This window comes from Euwallacea similis, chromosome 1 (genome assembly GCF_039881205.1).
Source record: "Euwallacea similis isolate ESF13 chromosome 1, ESF131.1, whole genome shotgun sequence".
Lineage (NCBI taxonomy): Eukaryota > Metazoa > Arthropoda > Insecta > Coleoptera > Curculionidae > Euwallacea > Euwallacea similis.
In genome coordinates this window covers 1,027,090-1,052,539 of record NC_089609.1, presented here as the reverse complement: position 1 = coordinate 1,052,539, position 25,450 = coordinate 1,027,090, and the positions used below count along the sequence as shown (strand labels likewise).

Genomic DNA, 25,450 nt, shown 5'->3' with positions numbered 1-25,450 from the left:
GAGTTCATCTCGTTTATTGTTTATTGTGAGTAGTAAATCGTAATGAAGTTGAAAGAGAAGGAATGCCATGTTCTCGTAACTGATCTTTACGGCAGATATTGAAGCGTATGAAAAACGAATATTTTGCAAAACTTTCTGCTATGGTTTGGGTAGCAAAAAACTTAGGTGTCTTAAAGAAAATAGTCATAATTTAGGCAATGCGGTGTTACCGACTATAAAACTGACAAAAATAGCCATTAGCCTGAAATAGTGACCATTTCGTCTAGCCACTGATATTCCACTTAAAACAACAAAATGTTGCAAAAACAAAAATTCACATTTACAGTTTCCTAAAATTACTAGTGCAATAAACATAAAAGCTGAAGGTAAAAGTAAACAAATCTGAAACCCGTGAATGAATTAAACATGAGTACTCATTGATGAAGATATGCGCATGTATGTCATTGAGACAAACGTCAAAAACCAGAGCCAAAAGTCTTTTTCCGCTCTTCGCTTCATTCCAGGTTGGCGCGTCGCAGACCAAAGAAGGCCCTGCTGCCACTATTCGCGCGACGCCGACCGGCGACTGTTTCAGCGTCGTAATTCACTTGTTTCCCGCCGTCCGCAATATTTGTTTTTCCGGCTTTTGTTTTTTTGGCGGATTTGGCGATTAAACCCGTATCAGAGTAAATACAACTTTTGTTTCGAGTTTTCCAGCGCGAAAAGGAAACTTTTGCCCTATCGTTTCCTATGATAAAATGATGAGGAAAATCGAGTTTTGAAGTGATGGTTCTAATGTATCTCAAAAACTGTTCCAGAGCTTTCGAAGAGCTGACCGACTTTAAGGACTGCAACGAAAACTGTTCTTGTATAAAGGCGACGCAAAGCGTGTTCAAGAGCGACAATGGGTCTGCCATAGACTCGTTTTACTTGTATGAGGTAAGTGTTTTTGCTGGATTTCGAATGAGGCCCGACGCGGGAAATGTGCCTGATGAAAATAGGAAAAAAGTTAATTCGCAATTCAATTGCGGCATATAAACCGTTCGCACGTGGAAAGTTTCCACTTTCCGTTCAGTTTTTTAATGCACAAGATGTAGTTGAAGTGCGATTTCTTTGATTGATGGAAAAGTTGAGTCAAGCACGTTCTCTCATGTAAATACGTTATTTTCCCTTAATCCGGAATAGTAATTGTTTTACACCTAAATCTCCAAGAGCTGAAGAAAGTGTTTTAGGTTTTAATGGTAATTTAGTCTTGAAACAAGTGTCACGCTCCTCGTCTGGTAAATTTCCATTAACAAAACGGTACGTTTTCCGGAGATAAAAGACAATTTTCCCGTCTGATGCAGGTTTTAGCTAATTTCCAGGAGATAAACGAGCTTAGGTAACAATGGAGACTGGAAACATGGGGTTTTGTCTTGTAGGTGACAGAGATGTTTCCCGTTATAATAGTTGTAATAATTAGGATTTTGAGGAGCTGTTAGTGGAGTGGAAACACAGGCGAAATGTGTTTCTATTTAGTTGTTACTTACCCATTAGGGTATTTCGTGCCAATTAAAACTGGCAAGAACAGATATTCACATGCCCACGTTTGATGACGCATTACTTAATGGCCTATTGTTTCTAACAGTCATTGCCTTAAACGTCAGGCTCTGACACCTGTCAATAATGTGCATTGTTCGTTCTTTTACCAACATGGTGTGAAAATGAATTCAAATCGTCGTATTATTCTAGAATCTGACCGAAAATTTCACAATACTGAGAATACGCGTTCCAGTAGTAATGAAAATATTCTTCCTATCTCGGGAGTGACAATTTTTCAAATTTCACTTTTGTTTGACGTGATTAAATGTGAAGATTCTGGACTCTGGCCCTTAGAAATTTGACCACTGCATTATTTGAAATCTTGCAAGCCTGAAAACTGTTCCAAAACTGGCCTTTTTGCGTTTTTTTTTATGAATTGCTGAAGCTTTGCTAAAAACTGTGAGTATATATGAGTAGTGGAGTATATGCGAGTGATATCGAATAATATTAACTAATATTCCCTGTGAAATGCCAGACACCGGCACAAGTTATGCGTATGAAAAATGTTCAAATACCTCGGCATATTATAGCTTTTTCCGCAGAGCCTTGACGCTATAATCGACAAATTTCACCCCTTTGCTCAAATCTAATATTTATCAGCAAGCGATAGCTAAGTTGCGTTAGTATTTTTTTATACTGTTTGATTTGTAACCAGAGGCTTTAAACACTGTCGGATGTGTGCCTGGTTGCCTGTGCAGCGCTCGCTAATCGTGAGGGAGGCATACGAGGGACTATCCAGAAGTTTGGCTTTCATTAAACATCAGTGTGATAAGGCTACATTACGTAATTAAATTTAGTAACTCGCCACAAAGGTGCCTTTTAACCGTTTCATTGATTCTATAAAAGTTTCTAGCAACCAGTCATGGAAAATCTTTCAAACAAATTTAAATAATTGCTGCTTATAAAATAATCCCCGTATCTCTGGCCCTAACTCGAATTTGTATTACATTTTCCTGTCCATCGGTGAAGAAAATTGCTCAAATTGATTTTGGCCAAACAAAGACATGACAAATGCGGACACCTGGTAACGCTTTAAGCAAAACCACTTACACTCAAACGTGGGTTTTCCTAAATCGTGCCACTATAAATGAAACAAATCAGCAGTGGCAGCAGAGTCCAATCAATCCAAATTCGACAATTCGGGGTTACGACCATTGGTTACGATCCAGAACAATCTGCCTTTAGTGCGTTGGATAAATTTAATTTGGATATATGCGACTTTGCCCTCTAATCTGGATACTAAATTAAATCTGCGGCCACTTGTGTTACCTGGTTTCGATTAATTAACTCAAAATTTCTTAATTTAAGCCGACAAGCTTTCACTGAACCGTGGCACCATTTGGTCGAACTTACTTACATATACTTACATAAACCTCGGGCCTGGGGGATGGTTTCGTTATAAGGGTTGATCAGTTTAACCTAAAGTTTAATTGCCGATCTGCAAAATTAGTCAGAGTCTTTGAAATTAATTTCGCTGGCAGACATGCAGCACTGAAATTAAATTTGTCCCATAGATCGAGTGGAATGTGTCTGCTCATAGTTATTCGATTCGGTTTTGAAGTGATTAGAGGACACAATGGAGCGGATTTCGGGATCATTAGGGTTCGATTTGGGGCCTGCGATTTACTTATATGCTCCAGCTTTTGGACCGAAATTGTTTCACGTCAGAGGCCAAAAGTGATTATTATTCACAATGAAATGCGACAGCCGTAAAAGTAACTGCCATACACATGTTTTCCTCGAGCCTCCATCGAAATACTACTTTATGATTACCATCTTGATTGCATCCAGTGCCATTCCACGGTGGATCGTATACAGCAATTTTTAAATAGTTTCCCGTAATGAGCGACCTTATTTGCATTTAATGGTACCGGCTAGATGCTGTTAAGATGCACTTTTAATTATTTGCAGTACTTTCACGGAGGCTTTTATGGGCCTGCTGGTTGCGTTATTCTCTTCCATTAATGCAGCGGGAAACTATTGTGAATACCGGTCTTGTTTTGGGCTTGACGATGGCAAGGTCAAGGGTTAGGTGTGTCGCAAAATGAAGTAAAAATGTAGTGAAAATTCGGTTTTAGAATCGTCGAGCTGAGCCACAGTTCTGCCGTGCCTCTTTCCTGCGTGAAGTGGCGATAATTGGCGTTTTACCATTGGAGACGAGTTTCTTTAAGACCTGGAAACTCGCCCTCGCCCTCGGCTCTGGAGACCCGGTTTTTCTCAAAATTCCGAAAAGCCACGCTCGCGCAAAGCGAAGGTCAAGGGATTTATTAAAATTGGCCAGTTTCTGACACAAAAAGTGTTTTCGCGCTCCTTTTATTCGGTGATGAAACTGGCATTAATCCTCGCCGTTGAAGTCCGGAATGTTCAATAAAATAAGCTCTCGTAAATCCTTCAGCGAAACGTTTAACATTCTTATTTCATGGAGATCTAATCCTGCGTTTACAAATAAGGATCAATGACGGGGAATTATGAGCATTATCAAGCTTTAAAGTAGCCGAAGAAGAATTTTCTCATTCAGGTGTATGTAAAACGTTCGTCTAGGAGAAAAACTTCAGCGGACATGCTGCAGCCCGTAAAAGGTCAGACAAGATAAATAATTAGGTAAATTTCTATTGGGTGTTTGCGGGGATATGGGCGGCTTGAAGAAAACGAGCTTCAGGTGCGGTAATTAAACGCGGCCAATTATTTTGCGCGTTATGTCAACGATTGTTGCACTGGTCGCGCACGTGCTCATCTGCCGACAGATTTACGAGGATCGAACCTTCCGAAAATAATTTTCAGCCTGTTGTCCGTAGAATTCACGGGTATTATTGAACCAGAAAGTCGGCTCGATTAATGAATAACTAAATTCCATTATGCACTTCACACATTCGCATGAACGTTGGCTAAGTATGTTAATCAAATGGAGGAAAAATTACATTCACAAACTGCGGTTAAACATGCAAATTTATGCTGCTTAAGTTAAATGGAGTGTGCAGGATCATCAATCAAACGACACAGCGCTTTTCTCATTTCGCGATTTTTAAATTGAATAATCGTGCCACTGACTGCGTCTGCTCGGGCTATATTTATGCATTGAATTCTAAGGATTTTACAGGTGAAGACAGGTTAATAAATTAATACGTCCATTGGAATAGATTCTGGGAATTTTCACTACTCGGGCGAACCGGGGGGAGTGATGGGCCTCGATGCGAAGCAAATAATTCATGTAGGTCTCGGCCCCAGGCGCAGTACTGCGGTACCTACCGCCTGCACATCTCAGCGTTTACGGGCTGATTTTTTTCTCTGGTTTACGCTTCTTTTGTGCTGTATAAGAGCTCGAAATAGAATCCGGCAGGTCATGGCTTTTACTAATTTTAAGTACAAAATTTTTCAAATTACGTGGAACCTTCACAGCACTCGGCAATCAATGGCGTATCACGGCCCCTTCGGATCTAGCAATTTTCCTTATTTATAGCTGCAAATTTATGATTTTTATTGTCGTTAGGTCTAACCTGGAAATTGTGCTCTGCGCGACCCTGTTTTCATCGGATTAAAATGTACCTTTTTCAAATTATAGAAGTGCCCCATATCGCTTAATTTATAGTTTAGCATTAGCGCATTACAATATTTTAGACTCAGAATCTTTTTCAAATGATGCTGTCCGTTCCACTTTTTCGCCCCGTTCAAAACTGCGTTCAGCGCGCAGCTGCTACTTTTGCTATACATAAAGAATAATTGTTCAAATTGCAGGCAACAATTACAGTACACAACATGCGTTAATCATTGGCGTATCACAATAAAATCCAAAAATTTTTCGAACTTATTTGTCCAATTTCATTCGTTGTTGGCCTTACTTTAAAGTTTTCTTTGGCACGCCTCTGTTTTATTGGCTTCAAATGCATGTTTTCAAGTTACAGGGAACCCATACAGGACTCAATAGATAATATGTAATTAAAGTTTCAATCTTCATGAAAACCAGCGAAGCACTTAAGTTCTTAGAAATCCAATTTTGTTTTTAATTTGGAGAGGGCCTTACGCCTGCTAGAAACGACCCGTTTAATTCTATTTAAAAGGTAGCGCCTCATTCAGCAGAAACCCCCGCAGTTGTCCAACTGTTGACTCCACTGAAGTCAGCCTTTTTATTCATAAAAAATCGCAAATTTAACCCAATTTTACGCAGGATTTAACGCAGTTTTATTCACATATTCAAATTCGATTTTATCGCGCAATTTTCTTGCCAATATTTAATATAATTTTATGCAGAATTTAATAAAATTTAACTCAAACGCTAATGTGATGGAGGACATGCTGCAGTGATAAAATTAAGTAAAAGCTGCTTGTGAACAAAGTAGAGAAAGACAAAACAATTTTAAAATCCTCGTGAGGAGGCGAATCGCCCACGGAAGATCTTCTGCGAACTGTTGCAACTTACGGAACGGCCCTCGTAGAGCGTGGAGAAAAATTCCATGTAGCCAGTAATGACAGCAAATTTCGTACAGTGGCGTGCGAGATTTTTCTTTATAGCAAAATTCCTGCCAAAATTCGACGGTTTATCACAACAGTTTCACCAATTTTTCGCACTGTAGGTTAGAAACCGGAACAACTCTTCCTGGCGGCCTTGAATACAACGTTATTCCGAACTTTGCACCATTATTATTACGTAACAACACACCACCAGAACATTACTTAACCCTAAGAATTGAGCAAACCAGAACAGCGATACAACTTCTGATAGTCTCGACGTTTGAATGACGCATGAGCTTGGGAAAAATAGTAATTAAGGCGAAAAGGCTTGTTCTTGGAAGTAACTATTGAATAATTGCATCCCGATTATTATTCCGGCATCTAATCAGTCCTCATAGATTAAATTGCCGACGTGGATCCGTGCCTAACGCGAAATTACCCGCCACTGTTTGCCGTTCCATTATTAGCCGTTTTCGTGACAGTATTACATTACTATAATACCATTCGATTCAAACCGGCAAAGGGAATACCAATTTTGCCAATATCTAAGCTGTCATTTTTGGTGGACGAGAGACACCTTCGTGATTGCGACCAGCTGTTCACGCTGGCAGTAATTAATCTTGGGTCATTAATAATCCTTAGTGCGTCGTGGGGCGAGGGAACAGGCGCCCAAAATAAACAAAAAAGACAAGAAACATTCAGATTTCAGTCTCGAATGGTCAGTGTTGCAATGTATGGGCCCGATGAACGTCCTTTTATGGGTATCAGACGCACTCGCACCATGCATAAACACGTTCTTGGGGCCGGACCTCCCTGTACCGGAGGTAATGAGATTGAATTGAAAACAACTGCCACCGGTGAACACTGGAAAATTGTCCGCCATCTTGTCAAGATGGGGGGAAAAAGCTATCGATGCTGATGACCCCTTTTATAGTTTTCCTGACGTTTTATTCGAAAACTCTCTTTAGTTTCAGTTTAGCCCCGGATTTTCAAACTCCTGCTAACTTTGCCGGCAGGATAATTTCAATAAAAGCGACAGAATCAGAGCAGAACATTATTCAATTTCGCCACTCCCATGGAAATCGTCTCACTGGCAAAGTTCGCCAGGCCTTGATTCGCGATCCATTATCTTTTCGCTCATTTTTCCTTCGTCAATTTTTTTTGTGAACTCGAACAATTAACTTTCGATTTTCTCCCTTTAAAAGCAATTCGAGCTGCGGAATATTATTTACTTTAAAAGCCCACATGGACTCCATTTAAGGCCTTAAATTAAATTCGAAGCAATTAGGGATTAAAGCGTAACCGCGAATAATGGGGCTAAAGCGACAAATTAGTGTGAACACGGCATTAAATATTCACGCTGGACGAAGAACGAACGCAAGGAAATTATATTATAAGTTGAGCGTTCCCGAATGAAACCTCTAAGTTACTGTAAGAGGATTTTAATTAAGTTTTCACTGTTATTAAAAAATCTGGCAAAATGACATTAAAGGTTTCAGCGGCAAAATTCCACGTGGCGCCATCTTTTAATTTGCTCTGCTCAGACTCTACCTGCTCCACCTAGCGGCACTCTGACGTACTTATGCAGTTAGAAGATCAACGCACCAAAATAGCTCTTTTTAATGAAAAATTGAGACAAATTGAGGAAATTTCCCGGAAGTGATAGCTTTAGCGGTTGCCGAGGGAAACTTACAAAGTCATTTAAATCTCATTATCGCCTTCGACGGCTGGAGTTGCGATTTTTCACGGCTTCATGATTTATATGCAACAAGTGGGATATTTAAATTTTTACTACCAATTGACATAGGAATAAATTGGAATAATTTTAGAACGTGATAGATCTGGCATTTATTAAAAATCGAGGGAGAAAAAGCCTTGTCAATTGGATCTTGTAATGGTGTTTTATATGCGTAAAATTATGCGATTTTTAAGGGAGAGAATTTAATTAAGAATCGAATTCTTGTGCGAGTAGACAGGTGAACACTTAACCTCGAGCCTATAGAAATGTCCATTATTTCATTTCATATGTAGAGTAACTTCAAGCGAGGCAAGAAATGTAATTTGTACGGAATTTGAAATTCCAGAGAAAGAGAAATATATATATTTTCAGTGGTGAATCCAGGGATAAATCGGTCCCGATCCCTCGGCATAAGGCAAATTTACGAGGGCTTTAGCTCTCGAAACCCCCGGCCATGTGTCCGCCACTGCTCACAGTGCTCAAAATACAGTACATCCTTGGAGCATCCCAATGCTTCAGGACCCAATTTGTGTCCTTATTTTTATGCTTCTTTTGGTCCTGCTAATTATCATAGAATTACGGATTACGGAGAGTTTTTACAGCACTCAGTGCATGTTAAATCATTGGCGTATCGTCGCTTTTAAAATTCACGAATTCTCCAAGGATGATCGGGGGGTTGGATCGGCTGGAAGTGAGCTGAGAGGATCAATCCGATCCAGACCGTTGTTTGCAAGAAGGCCTAATAATCTCCCATTTTTGTGTGCCTTACATTCTGTTCAAAAACATTTCGGTCACTCACCAAATTTGAAAGAAAATGTTACAAAAACGCGCACGTTTTTCCCCGTTTTGCGTCCGATTTAGACTTTTTTTTTGTGGGTTATCAGGGTAATTTCGAAAGCCGATAACGATAGGGGAAACGCATTTGATAAAGCGGCGGCAAGTTGCCGAATAGCGCAAAATTTAAATGCCCCAGATTAAAAGCCCTGAATTTTTATTGGACTTTTATTCAAATTATTGCTTCTATTTTCGTACCTGCTGGTAGCGCTGTGTCGTCTACGGAACAGTCCTGAAATAAACGTTTTTTGCTAATAATTTAGACGCGACAGGTGACGAATGCCCGAGATGCCCGAATTTTCTGAATTTTTTACCGCTAAAAAATAGCAAAAACGGGGCAGAGAGAGATACAATAATTAGTGATGTCGTCGGGTTGAGTTTCGGGGGTCCACAGCCAATTTCAGACACATGCTACCTAAGGGAAAACGAAATTAGAGCCCAGCAATTGAGTCTTTAATCATGATTCAGGGGCGTCCCTACAAACTGGACTTTGGGCACACTTTAACTTCCTGGTTTCTGCAACAAAACAACTTGAAGAAGTCGGCATACAATTTAATTTTCCCCTTTAATTTTCGTGTCAATTATCTCGGTCGCAGAACTCATAAAAACGGATTTATTCACTTCGGATTAGTCGCAATGTCTTTATGAGCAACAAATAAGTGACGGCTGCCGATTTTCAGTATCCCTATTATACATTTTAAAGGCCCGTTTTTCTTTTTTATGTCGCAATAACTCCGAGAGCTGTCCACCGGTTAGCGGTCGATCCGCGTCGGTAATAAGCTAATTAAACGTGACGTTTAGGTTCCTTGTATGTTTTATTTATCGTGAGATTGTCGTAAAAAGGCGGTAAGTTTTGTGGTTGAAAATTAAAAAAAAAAAGAGGAAAAATCGTTCGATATCAAAGGGAGCGGTGGCTCTTGTAACGGGTGAAATCCACGGCCCCAAAAAATTAAAAATTAGGTTTTATGGTACTGCAGGAAAGATCAGGAAACCGCAAACTATAAACTTTTTCATCTGGGTTAGCAAAACAGATTATTTTTATCGGCAAAATACAGTTTGGTTAAGCTAAAAGTCTGGAAGTTTAGTATCTGGGCAAATTGGTAACAGACGAGGCGTTTGCTTCGTTTGAGTGTATTTTATTACATTTATTTTTGGGTTACTCAAAAATAAGAAAAACAAAGTTTAAACTTGATAAAAAACATGTTGGTTTAGGCAAAGCCGCATCCGCGAAAGCGATAAAATTGCTCAAACCCACACAGTTATAATATTTCTTTCAGTACCAACCACAATAAATCAATAGTCTCGAACTCTAAGTGGCACTTGAGCCTTCTGAAAAATCCATGCCTTCCCTTATTTGACCAGAAACCCCAGTGTGTGTCTGTTCCTTCACTGCGAGATTCACCGTTTTGAGTTTCGAAGTTATCATCAGTACTAGCCGGCTAGTCCACATCAGGCGTCAGAAGCTGTGGTTTCTGGTTCGGACTTGAACCAGAATTAACTTGAACTGACCTGACAGGCATTTAAGCAAACTATTAAACTTAATCAGAAATTAAAATTCGAATGAAACTGTTTTTTATCTAAAGTAGTATAAAAGAAAGTTGGCCTGGACTTTGGTCCGGCATAATCCACGCAAAAGTGGAGCTCGCAGGGTGCTTAGCTGATCTTAATAAAACCGACAAGCAGCAAAACAATGACAAAACTCTGAAAGTCGCCCAAAAATCTTATATGTAAATATCAAAGTAGTCCTAATTTCAACCTGCCGTCAATAAGGGCTTTCGTTCTCGTTCTTATCCGAACAAGCGAAGAAATTACAGAACGCAGACTTGTCACCTAGTGACCGCCAGCGGCGCTATCTGTGCGTGCTGCCGCATCCCCAAATCCTGTTTATGATCTCGAAGGAGCAAACTATGCCAAAACTATACTGCAGTGCAGGCATCCCCTTACGTTCAAACAAGCAGAGTTTTTCGGCCTGCCAACGGCCCAAGAATGTCGGAACACTTCCTAGGCTTTTTAAGAAACTTCATAGTTTCGCCCGTCTTAGCGAAGGGGAAGCCCATCGTACCACTGCTGACTAAAGTTTAATCCACTTTTTCGAGATTCCAATCAACCCCTGTGAAGCAAGAGTAAAGGAGTGACCAGTTAAACATAAACTTATTGCTCTGAAGGGTAGGTACTACCAGGGGCGCCATCTGTATGTGCTGAAGAACTTCTTGCCTGTTTCTATGAGGACTAAAGCCCTGCTAATGATGTAGAAATAGTGAAACTGAAAGACAGGGATGGATTTAAAATGTTTATTGTTATTTCTCTTCCCCTTCCTTTTGTGTGTTTAATGCTAGATGTTTAAGAATTCAGATGGAGCAGTGCAGCCGTATTATTCTGTCTGAAAGTCGTCCCAAACGGGTCTTAGAAAAGCGCACAGACTCTGTTTTCATTGGAAATCATTGTCTTTAGTAAATATAAACCGATTTATCCATCTATAAATCTCTGAAACTGCATTCAATGCCCAACTAATCATAGAAAACAAGGTATTCCCCACGAGTGCTGCAATTGCCCAAACCATTGTGTATTGTGTGCCTTAACAGCTCTGATAATGGATATAATGGATGGCTTCTACAACCTCCTTGAATATACAGCTATTACGAGGCATAAAACATTTCAAATGACAAGTATGCGGAATAGAATACTTCTACATTTGAAACAAATAGGGAGTTACATCTCTGCTGATTGTTCCTATTGCAGGCAGGTCCGGAGTCTGTCTAAGTCACCATATGTAGTTTGTAGTTTTTACTCCGGGTTTGAGTGCGGCTCTGCCTAGAAACGCGAAAATGTTAATTGCATCAAGTCTATTTGTTCTTGTCAACATTTTTATTGTGCCCCTAGTAACTTATACGGCACACAGCTAGTATTACGAACAAAACCCGGTTTGACTAGTTTAGCGCTAAACAAGGGCCGGACTTAATTTGTTTACAAAGAATTTTTTATGCGTTTTTGGCACCTCAACGGTACTAGTCCCAACCTTCATTTCAAAGCACGTTAACTGAAAAGGAAAGGGTCCTTATTACTCGAAAGAAAATGGGCCGTTCCCAGACCCTTCGACCACTGCGGCGTATAAAACACGGAATGGCATCGTTCCTTCCAAAATTCCTATATTAAGTAAAATGGAAACGAGCGTCCTTTGACCCGGATCGGTTCATTTTTCATCTTTTATGTCATTCGTCTTGACTAACTGCTCAAAAGAGAAATAAATGTGTTCTACTTTTAACGCTGTTGTAGACTGGTACAAAGATTCGAGTGAAAAAGAACGTTTTTTCTAATTTTGATAAATAAAGTGACAGTTTTTTAATCAAAATCGGTCATTAAACGGGTGTCATTTTGTAACCTATTATATAATGAAAGCAGGCTCATTTCATAACTGAGCTGACAAGCGAGACCAGCAACAACAGTGGCAGTTCTTCAGATGCAGAGCGCACCTTTAATATGCTCAAACTCATACCACTTTCTCTAGGTTTCTTTATCCACCTCGCTTCTCCAGTTGCAAAATGAACTTTAGAATGTTTGCCAAATTTTTGAATTTCATTCGTCATTGTGCAATTTTGATTTCGCTTTTTCCCTTTCACCTCCCCCTACCACATGCATCGTGTTCGACGCCATCTTGAGACGTTTTTTGTTTTTGCCCAGACGGTTACATGGCGGCAGGTAGTTTCGGCTTTCTTCCACCTTATTCGGTTATTTTGGGAAAATACGAGGTCGGGACCTGGAAAATGTGGAGTGCTAGATAAAGGCTAGGGCCTTCGGAGTTTTCTGACGTATTGCCGGTGAGTTTTGACCGTAATTTCTAAGAGAAATCGCATCAAGAAACTTTTGATATAATGTGAACTTACGCATTGTCGGTCCTTAGATGGATTTGATATCAAGCGCAAAGAAAACGTAGGAGGTAATCTTTTGTTTCACTTTTCCTGTTAATTTTTAATAATTAGAAGTGAGATGGGCCGATACTCTGAGCGCTCAAAGTTCGATACCAAGATTACCGAGGTTCTATCCATAGCGGATTGGCCGGCTATCATCCGGGGGCCAATAGGATTTCATGTGCGATCCGATTGGCCATCTTTCAGCCGTATTTGCTTCATTTATGGAAATTATTGAAAAATTTATTATTTACATTGTTTACCACAATGTTTACTCGTGATGTTCATAAAAATGTATAAATAACAACAAAAATAAGACATTTTTGCGAAACATATTCTTGTGAATTCCAATAAAATCTCCATTAAATCGGAACTTTCAAATTCCTCCACTAGACGGGTACCATCGGAAAATCGCCGATTTTCTCAAATTTGCATTTTCCAGAGTCGTCGATATTTTCCGATCCTTGGAACCTGAGAGGGACTCTTTCGGTATGCAATTCCGACTCGAGATATTCAATTCCAATTTGTCAATTCGTCGTTGTGCATCCTTCCATTCTGGACTTCAATTGGATTAAATATACGAACTTTCGACGAAGTATTTGTTAACCCCATTATTGAGCAAAATACACACCTATCATCATTAGAGGAGAATTAAGTTGTTTATGTCTTGTATGTGTAAGATATAATTGGAAGCTGTTTAAAAAATGCCCAGGTAAACACAGAAAAAACGCGCTTCCAACAGGCTTTAGCATCGTTTAATGACTGATTATTTTCGAGCTGTTTGTACGTGACCTTTTCCTTTGAGGGGGTTCAAACTCAAGTGAAAACAGTCCGAAAACAAACAAGCAGCAGAACTCTTGTCTTGAAAAAAAGGCGAAGACGAGATTAAAGAAATTTGCTTCATCACAATTTATGTTTCACATAACGTTTTAGCCAAGTTAAAGAAGTTAAACAGAAGACGTTTTATGAAGCTTTCGCTCGGCTTTCGCTCGGCTTTGGCTTAAGCCCTTTGAAAGCCAGATTCCCTAATTGAATCTCTCAGCCACTTAACCCTAATGAAACTCGATTTTCTTTCGTCCTCTTATGTAAAGGACTGTCATAATCACGTATTTTCCGGTTGTTTTCCATACAATTTCCTGGAATGTGGGGTTAATCAAGGGCTCTCTTTGCCGGAGCAATGATGCTCAATCTAATTGCTTTTTAAATAAAAACTCCCAAGTTAATTTGTCACTATTTGAGTGCAGTTTATAGGATTATGTTCCGTTGTAAATTGTAAGCAAAGCGTAATTGGATTTGTCAATATGAAAACGCATTAAAAGGGTTGTGCTTTTCTAAGACAAAAACGTTGACTATTGAGCTTAAAATGGTCAGTGACTCCGAAAGTTGCGACAGTCACAGACATTTCACTCCGTTCCAGAGCGAATTTATACCGAACTTTTAGCTTCATGAATGCATCTTCCCGCTGCAAATACACGGAATTTTATGTAAGTAGGTCTGGTACCACAGCAAACAAATTGGGGCTCTGGAGCCCTAATGGCATGTCAAAGAAAAGCGCATCAGATATTATGGAAAAAGGCAGCTATTCCGTCCTGATTAATGGTCCGTGAAATATTGCCATTGATACTCTAATGCTCAATGTTCATTAGAGGCTCTAAGATCCCTGGAACAGTGTAAGTTTGCACTGTTGTTTCCTGTTCCAAACTTTATCTGTCGTGCCCACGAAGTCTACACGATTATCTCCAACTTCCCGAATCATTAACTCAGTGGATAAGACGAAATATGATTTATGCGCTTCGTTTTTATCTGGCTTTCCACGTTTTCGTCCTGATTGAAATATAACCCCCCCGGCGATTTATGTTTCCTTTTCGAGATTTATTGTTTTCCTGTCTGCAAACAAGTGCTCTCATTGAAAGGAAACTGCTGTTGATATTTCAGGAAATGTATGAATGAAGTCGCAAGAATTATTAAATTGTTGAACGACGAGTTTCATATTAAATGTATTTTGTGTTGCATATGCAACCATTTCAAACTACTTGTCCCTTGTTCAGCAGACGTCCTGCTTGCCCTCCCCGGATAGAGAATAGAAGAACAGAGATGTCAAGAATCGGGTCTCAGATTGACAGCAAGATTGACCGTCAAAATAACCTGAGAAGTTGACGTTTAAAGTATCAACACATATCTGACGTCACGATTTGGTCACATTACTGCCGTTAACTTCCATTAGGGCCTGTATTCACGAGCACTCACCGATTCACGATCATTTCGTTGCTATTCAAATCAGACGTTCTGATCTGGTTGCTTAGAAAGAAGCTGCTGCATAATTAGCGCGCGAGCTCATTGGGTGGTACCATTAAAAATGCGCACCTAAAACATCGCAACGTGCATTTCCGGATCATTGGCAGTCTCGGTCTGGCGTTGTCGGCAACAAAGTACGCATTTGCTGCGTTTGTTAACTGTTCAAATCCGTCTAATAACGTTTGATAAGCCGGTCACATACTGCCGCATAATTGCTGTCTATTTAAATTTGGAGCAGGCGCCACTGCGTTGTTTCAGTCGAGCTTCGTTAATTTCCGTTTGATTACTTCAGTGCTGAGAGCAAAGAAAAAGTTGAGAAGTTCATTACGGAAAAATTTCATTCACTTTTAGCCCGTTGATGTGAGAATGTATTGTCTCGTAAGCGTGAGTTTATTTTTAGCTCCCGAACGGTGCGAATTAATGATCTCGACACACAATTCGATAAGCCGCCTTAAAATTCTCCTCTTTTTCTCTTCAAACTGGCCACAGTGGGACTAAGACAAATCCCCGTTTTTTGCGTGCACCATCAGAAAGACGCCTCCGTTCCTAAAAGCCCTTTTGTGTTCGAAACATCTGACGTCACTTTACATACTTGTGTGTTTTATGAATAATGTCGAGGAAGGAAGTCAACACGCCGGGACGATTTCCGAGACCATAAAACACAGCCCGCCAAATATCGGTCTGAACTGATTGGAAATTGTCGTTTCTCGCAATATTCGCTTTTCCCGTCTTAAAAGTTTCTACTTCCGGTCCTCCCAGGGGATTTCTAAGGGCCCTTTGTCCGGCTGGATCCCCCTTTTATTCCTTGTGGGTCAGCGACGTAAGTAGCTTATAAATTTTCAATGGGGCGATGATTGCGGCTGATGCGAGATCAATGTTTTCATCTTTATTGGTTGTTGACAACTCATTGCTATTGGAGGCAAGTCCATGGGTTTGGACATTTCCCGATAGAAGAATGGGTATATAAACTTTTTATGCCAGGTCTTTTGTTGGAAATAAAAAGCAATGCGCAGAAGGTATTAAAGTTGTTTTTTTTTGAAGAGTCGTTGCCTGAGAGATTTTTCTATTTTCGCAAACAAGACGAGAGTGCGTGTCTTTCCGAACGATCGTCTATCTTATCAGCAAACACCAGTATATATTGCATTATTTCATTCTACATTTATTCGAGAAGATTCTCGTAAACTTTAACCAAAGCGAAGCCCCGATATTTCCAGCGAGTTTATTGTCACTTGACTTGGGACTGAGTTTATGGCGTCTTTAGTTCAGTTTTCCCTCTGACTTTTTTATGATTATTGAAGAGACTCGCTCGCTCAATTTGTCGTGTCAATATGGCTTTACTTTTCAGTCTGCGATGCCCGTTAGCATTGACGTTAACGGCGGCACGTGCTAACGCCGAAACGAAAGAAATGAAACGGTTTTGTGTATCTTCTTCTCGGTAGAGAGGGTGTCAAATTGGATTTAAAACTCGAAGTGCGGAGAAAGCGATGCCTAGATAACTTTGTCAAAAGAAGAATTACCAAAGAACAACAAAATAAGGGCACATGATTGGTTAGTTCCTTGGTTTCCTTTGAAATTATCTATAAATACAAATAAGAGAAAATCGAATTTTATGTTAAGAAAGCCCTTTTATAAGTCTGCTGAAAATTATCTGAATTCAATGCACTAGGAATAATAAACCATGATAAATCTCCTTCACCATTCTGTCCAAATAAAGCATTCTTGGTTACGGCAATTACTACCTAATATTTTACGTAAACATTCCAGAATATTGCCTATTTTGTCCAGCTGTATGAAGCTAATCTAATAAACAGCCACGACAAATCACTCCCAAGTTTCAGCCCCAGAGCCGCGTAGGAAATTTTATTGCCCACATGGCAATTTCCAAACAACATCCCTTTATTATATGCGGTTGAACCTTTAGCCATTTTTTTCTCTAGCCTCGGCTATAAAATACAATTTGCTCTCCCCCCTTTTATTTGGTCCCGAACGGTATGACAAAAACTTTATGCAAATTGTCCTTTGGCTCGGCTGCCTATACATCATTGCATCGACAAAGTTGGAATAAATAATATTCCTTTACGGCAACAAAAAAAAATCGATATTTTTCCCAGAAAAACAGCCAATATAATTTTAGGACAGCCGACAGATTCAATTTCCTCGTAACCGGGGGCCCAATTTGGGGAAGATGAAATTTTCTCGGTGGGGAATTTCTTTGTCAAATGGCGAAGTTTGATTTGCTCTGTAAATTTGCCTTTACATGTATGAGCGGATAAAGGAAATTCCTCGGGCTCCACAGATATCCTGTGGTCTCTACGAAATGATGTTCCTTAGAGGTTTCGACGGGAATACTTGGGATTATATCTGTGATCTTTGGTATTGCGGAATAAAGGCGATGCCAAGTAAAGTGGGACAGTGTATTAAAAGTATGTTTTGGCAAGGCGATAAAGAACTTCCGAGCAGTAAGCTGAAAATTTTCTATATAATATATAGATAGACTGTAATAATTTTGGTAAAATAGCTCGTAAACCCATTTATAGTCTGCAATGGCATTGTAAGGCCCCCCTTTCTGTCTCTGTTATATCCTTAAATTAATTCACTACATTCTTACCGTATAAGTAACGACGTCATTAGCGACCCCGTTTGGTCCCACTGTTTGCGTTCCACCCCTTGGAAATACATTATGTTTGTTAGTGCTAACACTGGCAAAGCTTACCACATAAATTAGTGTGATTTTTAGGGGTGAATATTTTAAGTATTTAGTGGAAAATATACCTTTTCTTGACTAAATGGTGGAAGAACTTCTTCTATATGGGTTCAACAAAAAAATACATTTTATTAATATATTCTAGTTCCAAAAAAAGATTAATTTCGGGCTGCATACATCAATCCAAAGTAAATTAAACTTTCCCATGAGGGCTCATCACAACTCGGATAAAACCGAAGTGTGCGATCTGGCGACCCGATAAAGCCGCCCTTTCACGTTGCAATTTGGAACCAATTTATTAGCAATTACTCGCATGACAAAACCATAAGCTGTCATTTTCCTTTTAGTCAAGCTATATGCGTGACGCGTGTTTTTCCTGTCTATATCACGAAGAGGAGATTTTGGACACAAATTTAAAAAGAGAAATCGTTGATCATTAAAAAAGCTCGCATTAGGCGCTGAACTGTGAACGTAGAGCGATGACTGAACCAATTTCTATTTTAAGTCCACATAAATCTGATGAAGACTGCCGTTGATATTTCAGAGAACTTGACACTACTTAAGGTATTTTTAATGATCACCCGTTATAGTGCGGCATCTGATAAGAACTAAAAAAAGAGCTAAAAATAATTGTTCCACACAAACGTTCCGTGTATTTCAATAACCGATAGGGGCACGTCATGAAAATGGGTGAAAAAAAATTACAAACCATCGGTTTTATTTATTATCGTTCTGGTAAGTTTTTCAATAATTTAGCCGCATTGCCCGGTTTTTAGACATTTGATAACGTTGCCTGCACAATAATGTCCATAAAAACGACAAAATCAGAGCAGTGCGTTGGTCAGCTTCTCCATTCCATAGAACCGACAAAATCAGACCGGAGCTTTAATGGAATTTCTCTATTTCCATTGAAAATATATTATTGGCAGAGTTGCCATCAATTTAAAAAGCTGGGCTTTAAGCTTTTGGGTTTGCTTTTGGTCACATCACCCAGCTCACTCATTGCACCCCGTATTTTAATTATGATTTTCATACTTCAGGTTTAATGTGTGCGATAGTATTTTTGCCACAATCATCCTTTGACCTTAGTCATTACGTCTACCTCCTTCCATTCCCTCTGCCCCAACAAATACCAGTTAACGGCGGAGACAGCTATGGTCTTTGATTCATCTTCAATAACTAGCTACTAGCCGTGCTGTTAAGAGAAACGCGCTACACGTGAACGCACTAGCTTCATTCTCTTACGTTACAGGGAAAAATTCCTTTTAGAAGTGCAATTAAGCTGTAAATTAATACGGCTTGTTAACAGCAATCACCATTCACCACAGGATAATTGGTAATTAGCGCCTAATTAAACAAGAATTTATAGTTTCTAGCAACGGAAGCTTTTAATTTCGAAGCAACGTTCAATTTCGCGAGGCGATTAGCAAGAAAATTGGATGTTTCTAAGGCCACGTTGAACGATGAAAATGCTTAAGGCTGTAATGTAAGCATACCCAGGATGGGAGTTATCAAATTGCTTCAGTTCATATACATAAGCATATCTAGGGCCAGAGTTATTTAATTCCCTTTCAGCGTTATGCTTCATCATGCCCGCTGAGGAGTGCGTTATTTTAGCATTTTCATGTTTATAGGAATGCGGTAATATTGGAATATTTGTCGCTCGCTCCATGCTGAATTTTCTGGATTGGAATTTCAAATTGGAAATTGGGATTTTTTTTTGCCAACAGTCGAATGACCGAATTAATACTTTCCACTTGTTGGATTTTGATTCAAGTTTTCATGTGTACGCTATGAATAAACAGAATCCGTTCCAATTTTCAAGTAAAATTTTCCTCGTTAGGCTGCAAAATGAAGTCAAATTTACCTACAATTAGTAACCGTAATAAACATGCGGCATTGCTAGTACTTCCAACCCCCCACTGCATTTGACACAAACACATAATGTCCCGAAGCTTTTACCTAGATTGACTCTTTATTGCTGAAAAAATTGCCCTATAAAACCCTCCAAATTCTAAACAATTTTTATGAAAATCGCAATCTACATAAAAGTATCAATTTTATTAAGCACATCGCCTTTTGGAGTTATATGCAGGAATTCCTCCCTTGATGAGAAGCAACGAAGAGGAGAGGGAAATCAAGTTTAAGTGCCAATAAACCCTTTAGGTTGGCTCTTATGCAAATTAAAGTTACTTCGATTAGAAATTCCTTTGTTTCAGATTCGAGCCAACTAAGACAACCCTTTCGGGGGAGTTTTATTCCATTCAAGAAAGTAAGAAAGTTTGCTTTAACATGTGGTCTGCTGTTAAATATTCGTTTGATTGGGGACATTTTATTGGACGCAAACGGGAATAGGCAGTCAAGAAGGACGCCCAGGAATAGGAAAAACAACCGATTCCATTTGTCCGGGGTTTTCTGGCACAGCAGAAAGTTTCCTAGCTTCAAGAGCTTATCAATTTCAAATTCTCCGGCAAGTTCATTAATTTTGAGAAAAACAACCCGGGAATTACAAAGTTTCCCTTCTCGAGCCGGGCGAGGAAATATAGATCGTGTAATTCATAGTCAATGACTCGGGAGCAAAGTTTTATTTATATCAGGCAGTTTCTCGTCGGAGAAGACGTAAATTATCGGCCTTCGCCATTTAAATGCAGTCTCAGAATGTGTGTGCTTAGACGCACATGTTTGTGTGTTTGTGCAAGGTTAAGCGATATTGCCCCGTCACTTTCGAAAGGAGTAAAATAAAACCGTAATATCCAGAAAATATAGGTCTTATTACAAAACTGCCGTTCTAGTTTGAAATGCGTTCTTTTATTGCTCGGCTAATAGTGAATAAAGACGTAGTTTTGTAGGAACTAGGGAAATAATAAACGAAAAAGTGACTTGTTTCCTTTAGAGACCCTTTAGTTTCCACCTTCGTGGAAGTTTTAACTCTGCAGTTTCGCGCGTTATGGTTCAAGAAGAAGAATGAGAAAAAGCGAACAGGGATCAAAAGGTCCTGAAAACAGAATTCCAGGCTGTTAACAAGAGTTTATTAATTTCGCAACACCGCAACGTTCTTTTGTTTTGATTTCCTTATGGTCGCGGCTTAAATGAAGATGTAAATAATTGAGAACGTTGGAAAAACCTCGCAGTAGGCGGGGAACTGCAGACGTAGGACGTTGATTGAACTATTTTCTGTTGACCCACAAACATCTAACTGCTGATAACGGATGAATTTATCTAAGGCGTACCTCCGATTTTCAAGGCCTCCTTGAGGTTTTCTGGCAACCATACTTTATGTGGGCTGTGAAGGTGCATGTGTCAGATATTCAATACTGTCCCTAAGTTTAGGATGTCTGATGCTGTTATTTTATACCAGGCAAACCGGGAAACTAAAAAATCTGATTTTAAAGTGACTCAATTTTTCAAAAGTTGTTTTATTTCCCGAAAAATCGGTATAATTTTCTGATTAACCCAAAGAGTCGCAGGCACGGTCAATTTTTACTGCATTGTAGCATTTTATTCAACAAATTACATTCACCATTGTGTCCGGATAATGGAATTATTGCGCAAATTTTAGGCGATTTCCATGCATTTATTATCTCTTTTAATCTTTTAATATCTATCACTAGACTGTTTTTTTTTTCAGGTAGAACACTTCACTGTCCTCTGGGTGCTCTTCATAGTGATAGTGATCGGTAACAGCGGCGTCCTGTACACGCATTTCATAGGCCGTCCCCGGAAAAGTCGAATGAAATTCTTCATCGCCCATTTGGCTTTTGCTGGTAAGAATAAGGGCAGTTACGTAAAGAATTATTTCGTGTTGCCCCGTCCCATTTCGTTTCGCAGGTACGTACGTGACAAAAGTCAAATTGGGTTTTCCTACGAAAATATAAAGGAAATTGAAAAAGTATGCATGCATTTTAATAATATCGATGGTGGCAGTGACTGAATTCGTATGACTTTCCCGAAGAAGTTGTAAGAAATTTGGCGATGCAAAACGGAATGAATGTGTCTGACTGAATTTTTCACTCTTTCGAATTTTTTTCAGAGTCACGAGGTTTCGTGATTGATAAAAAAACTGTTAAAAATTTGATTGGGAAAAATTACCCTTTTCAAATGAGTTCTCTTGCTTATACAAAAACCGTAAAATGGCCAGTCATTTAGGTGAAAAAATGGCGATATTAGCGGATAAAATGGGAGAATGGTAGTTTCCTATTCGCTTAATGCTTCATGTTATGAACCAATAATTTACCTTCGAGATAACTAACAAATATTTCAGATTTAACTGTCGGCCTCATCAGTGTGTTGACAGATATAGTGTGGCGTATGACAGTGACCTGGTATGCCGGAGATACCTGGTGTCGCTTCATTAAATTTTCTCAGGTAAGAAATAATTCATAGGAAATTAATGGTCAAAGTTCCGGAAACGTGGCATAATCTCTCTAACTTACCACATTCAATTCTTAATTCTCAAAACTTCTTAAGGCTCTAGTGACTTACGCCTCAACGTACGTCTTAGTATCATTGAGCATCGACCGCTATGACGCAATCAGGCATCCCATGAAGTTCTCTGGAAGCTGTAAGTACAATTTCCAGCGAAGCAGATTCATTCTTGCTGCAATTATTGTACTATTTTCTCAAGGAAACTGCTGTTTTATTTCAGGGAAAAGAGCAAAAATTCTGATTATCCTAGCGTGGGCCGTGAGCGCCGTATTTTCCGTTCCAATGCTCTTCTTGTATCAAGAAAAGATCGTTCAGGGTAAGTCTGGTTATACTTCAAATTCGCTCGTTATAACTTCTTTAAAATATGTAGATAATTAATATTCATAAAATCCGGGATATAATCAAGTGTCGGCAAGTTTCGAGAGTAAAACTGAAAGTAATTGTAACTGTCTGGAAAGTTTCCAAAACAGTTTCTGAGCAAACACCTACTCTTTTGCAAGGCGGGAATCTCGCGGATATTTATGTATATCATCTTGTAATACACGCAAATATTCTCTTAATAGAGTCAGAGCAGATTTCCAAATGTACCTCTTTACGTCGTCGCTAACAAACTTTAAGTAATAACTCGGTTATTTTGAATATGTTTCTCCTTGATGAACGACGAGCATTGAAGCATGGTAAACGGTTTTCTTATTTCTTTGATGAGAGCCTGGACTCACCATAGTCCACAAAAACCCGGGAAGGCTTGAGATGCGAAAACGTCTTGAATATTCCACTAAATTCCTATGGGCAAAAAGGGTCCATTATTAATTGCCTATATAGCTTAACATGATTGTGTCTCGAGGCAAATTTCTCCGTTGCATCGTATGCTCAACGCGAATTTCCGGTCACTTAATTAAAGGCAGCCCCCCGCCCCATCAGGCCAAATAACCGAATTCTGGATGCAAAAGTCGTACGCCATTCGCGATATATTTAAAATTGGAGCTGCTCTCCAAGTTCGCATCAGAGCAAAATAGGAATTTGTGAGAGCACGCGAGATGGTTTCGTAAACACAATTAATTTTGTTTGTTTTCTGGAGTTCATTTCGCAGAAGGTACAGAATTTTTTACCCTCATACAGTCGGTTTTAATTATTATTTACTTTACCAGTAAATATTTTGATTCAGATCAACCCCAATGTTGGATAGAGTTCAGGGAGCAGTGGCATTGGCAACTCTATATGGTGCTCATTTCTTTGGCCCTTTTCGTCATTCCGACCATCATCATCACTGCTTGCTATGCGGTCATGATTAAGACCATTTGGACTAAGAGTACGGTGCAGTTTCCTGCTGCAAGGGGACGTAGAGGGACCATAAACGAACGCATTGGTAATTATGACAAAATGGTGAATTGTGGATTACTGGAGAATTGATTTTTCAGGCTCAGATGGGGACAGAAGAGCCTCATCTAGGGGACTGATACCCAGAGCGAAGGTGAAAACTATTAAGATAACTTTTGTGATTGTGTCAGGTAAGTTTTTGTTAAGATATAATTTTTTAAAATCAACCTTAGTTAAGGCTGAGGTGACAAATCTCTATCTATAAGGAAAACTGTGTAAGGGTCTTTTGATAATTATTTTCTGATATTTTCTCCAAGTTTTAGTTATCATTATTTCAGTTTTCATCGTGTGTTGGAGCCCCTACATCATCTTCGATCTTCTGCAAGTATTTGGCTACATACCACCCACCCAAACCAACACAGCCATTGCCTCATTCATCCAGAGTTTGGCGCCTCTAAATTCAGCCGCCAATCCCATCATTTACTGCATATTTTCTACGCACATGTGCAAATTCCTTAGGTAAGATCAAAATCAAAATCTTGAAATGTCGTTACCCCCATTTAGGGACTTATAACCGGAATACCCCCGAATATGCACTTAAATGTGCTTTGTCGAATTACAATCCCCTAGAGCCGTGATCACGTAGCGCCGTCGTCGCATCCAAATGCAGAACGACGATCATCAAACTTCCCGCATTAAACTTTATACACACACGTTATACGCTGACCCGAAACCGAAAAGTGGGTCTTGTGTGTTATATGAGTAATCGCCTGTGGTAAATGAGCCCCATAAAGCCGTGGAGGCGCCATTAGAGTGCCATTTTTCGAAAAGCACTTAGCCAATTCGGTTCGCTTGTTACAGAAACGTCGCCCCCTTTAAATGGTGCAAGATACAGAAGAGAAGGAAGTCGAGGAGCTCCACGACGAAGAGCAGCACCATTTCGGAGGTGCTCACCAATAACACAGCCAAGAGGAGGTCGGACATGGTCACGTCCATTAATAAGGCCCATACAGCCATTGTGGTCGCTTTAGTACACGAAAAGACGTAGAATATTATTGGTTATTAGGATTAATTTATTAACAAATTATTTATGTTTTTGTTATTTTAAAGAACTAGTGGTAATTGATGAATGAGGTAAAATTTATGGATTTTTTTTGTTTGAGTGCAATGCGGGTTGCCTACATGTTGAATTGAAGCAGGTTATAAATCGCCAGGGTCAGTCTAACCAACAGGAATTGCTGAACCAACGACTCGAGTATTGCAATTTTATTTTTTTAATGCAGTTTGGCAATTATGACGGAAAGCAGTTACATATTGTATTCTTTTTCGGTGTTATTGTTAATTATTTTAGTGTCTTTTTCCTGAAATCGTAAGTTATAAGTGGTTTTTGGAAATTGAAAAAGGATTCGAGTTATCGTACAGTGTGCCAGGGGATAAATTATTATCGTTTACATATAATCATTTTCCATTTAAACGCCGGTAATTAGTAGCAATTAGAGCAAATTGAACACATTGAGTAGTTAAGTGTATTTTGGGTTGCCTCAATATTGAAAAACGCCATGCAAATATATCACATGCCAGTGACAGAGCCCGGCTAATGAGAAAACGCTATTCGATGTCGCGGTCATTTTGATTTTTGACTTTATAACGTTTTAATTTTCCATGATCCGAGTAGTTCGGGATTGAAATATGATAATTGTTGTACTTTCTTGTTGTTATTGTTAATTATTTTAGTTTTTTTGGATAAAATCTTGAATAATAAATGGTTTTTACGTGTTAAGCAAAGTGCGAAGATACTGAACACAGTGCCAACTTAGCAGGGGAGCTAAATTATCGTCGTTTATCAAGGTAAGTAATGGAGCTACGTTAAAAAAATAGATCGTTTAATCGATTGTTAAAAGAATTTTTTTTAATGCATTGCTTCTATGGAGACATGATGATTGTGTTTTCGTCTAGACATTTTCGCATTATCTTCTTCGTCTAATCACATAATGCCAAGAAGGAGAGATATATTATATTATGTCTCAGATTGGACTTCAGTTATGAAATTGCGAAATACTATAGTGCTATTCTCTAAGAATGCACTGATTCAATGTAGCAGCCACTTTAATTTCGTCTTTTATTGCTTTCCCGTGATTCCATGAAATTTTTATTATTAAATATGGTGGAAAATAAAATTGTTGCATGAATTTTCAGTGTTGTTAATTATTTTAGTGGTTTTTGCTG

General features: G+C 39.2%; 1 protein-coding gene across 2 annotated transcripts; it reads left to right on the top strand.

Moving 5' to 3' along the window:
* Window positions 1–515: 515 nt before the first annotated feature.
* On the top strand, window positions 516–24,494 carry LOC136408007 (cardioacceleratory peptide receptor-like). Of its 2 annotated transcripts, XM_066388838.1 has the most exons (9): window positions 516–918; window positions 21,111–21,246; window positions 21,744–21,847; window positions 21,950–22,043; window positions 22,128–22,223; window positions 23,073–23,273; window positions 23,326–23,415; window positions 23,563–23,743; window positions 24,086–24,491. In XM_066388838.1, the coding sequence occupies exons 1-9, from the start codon at window positions 766–768 to the stop codon at window positions 24,270–24,272; spliced, it is 1,242 nt and encodes a 413-aa protein (XP_066244935.1). In that variant the 5' UTR covers window positions 516–765; the 3' UTR covers window positions 24,273–24,491. The 2 variants fall into 2 exon arrangements, with proteins under 2 accessions (XP_066244935.1, XP_066244845.1); XM_066388748.1 differs by having other exon boundaries at window positions 21,950–22,223; window positions 24,086–24,494.
* Window positions 24,495–25,450: the final 956 nt, after the last annotated feature.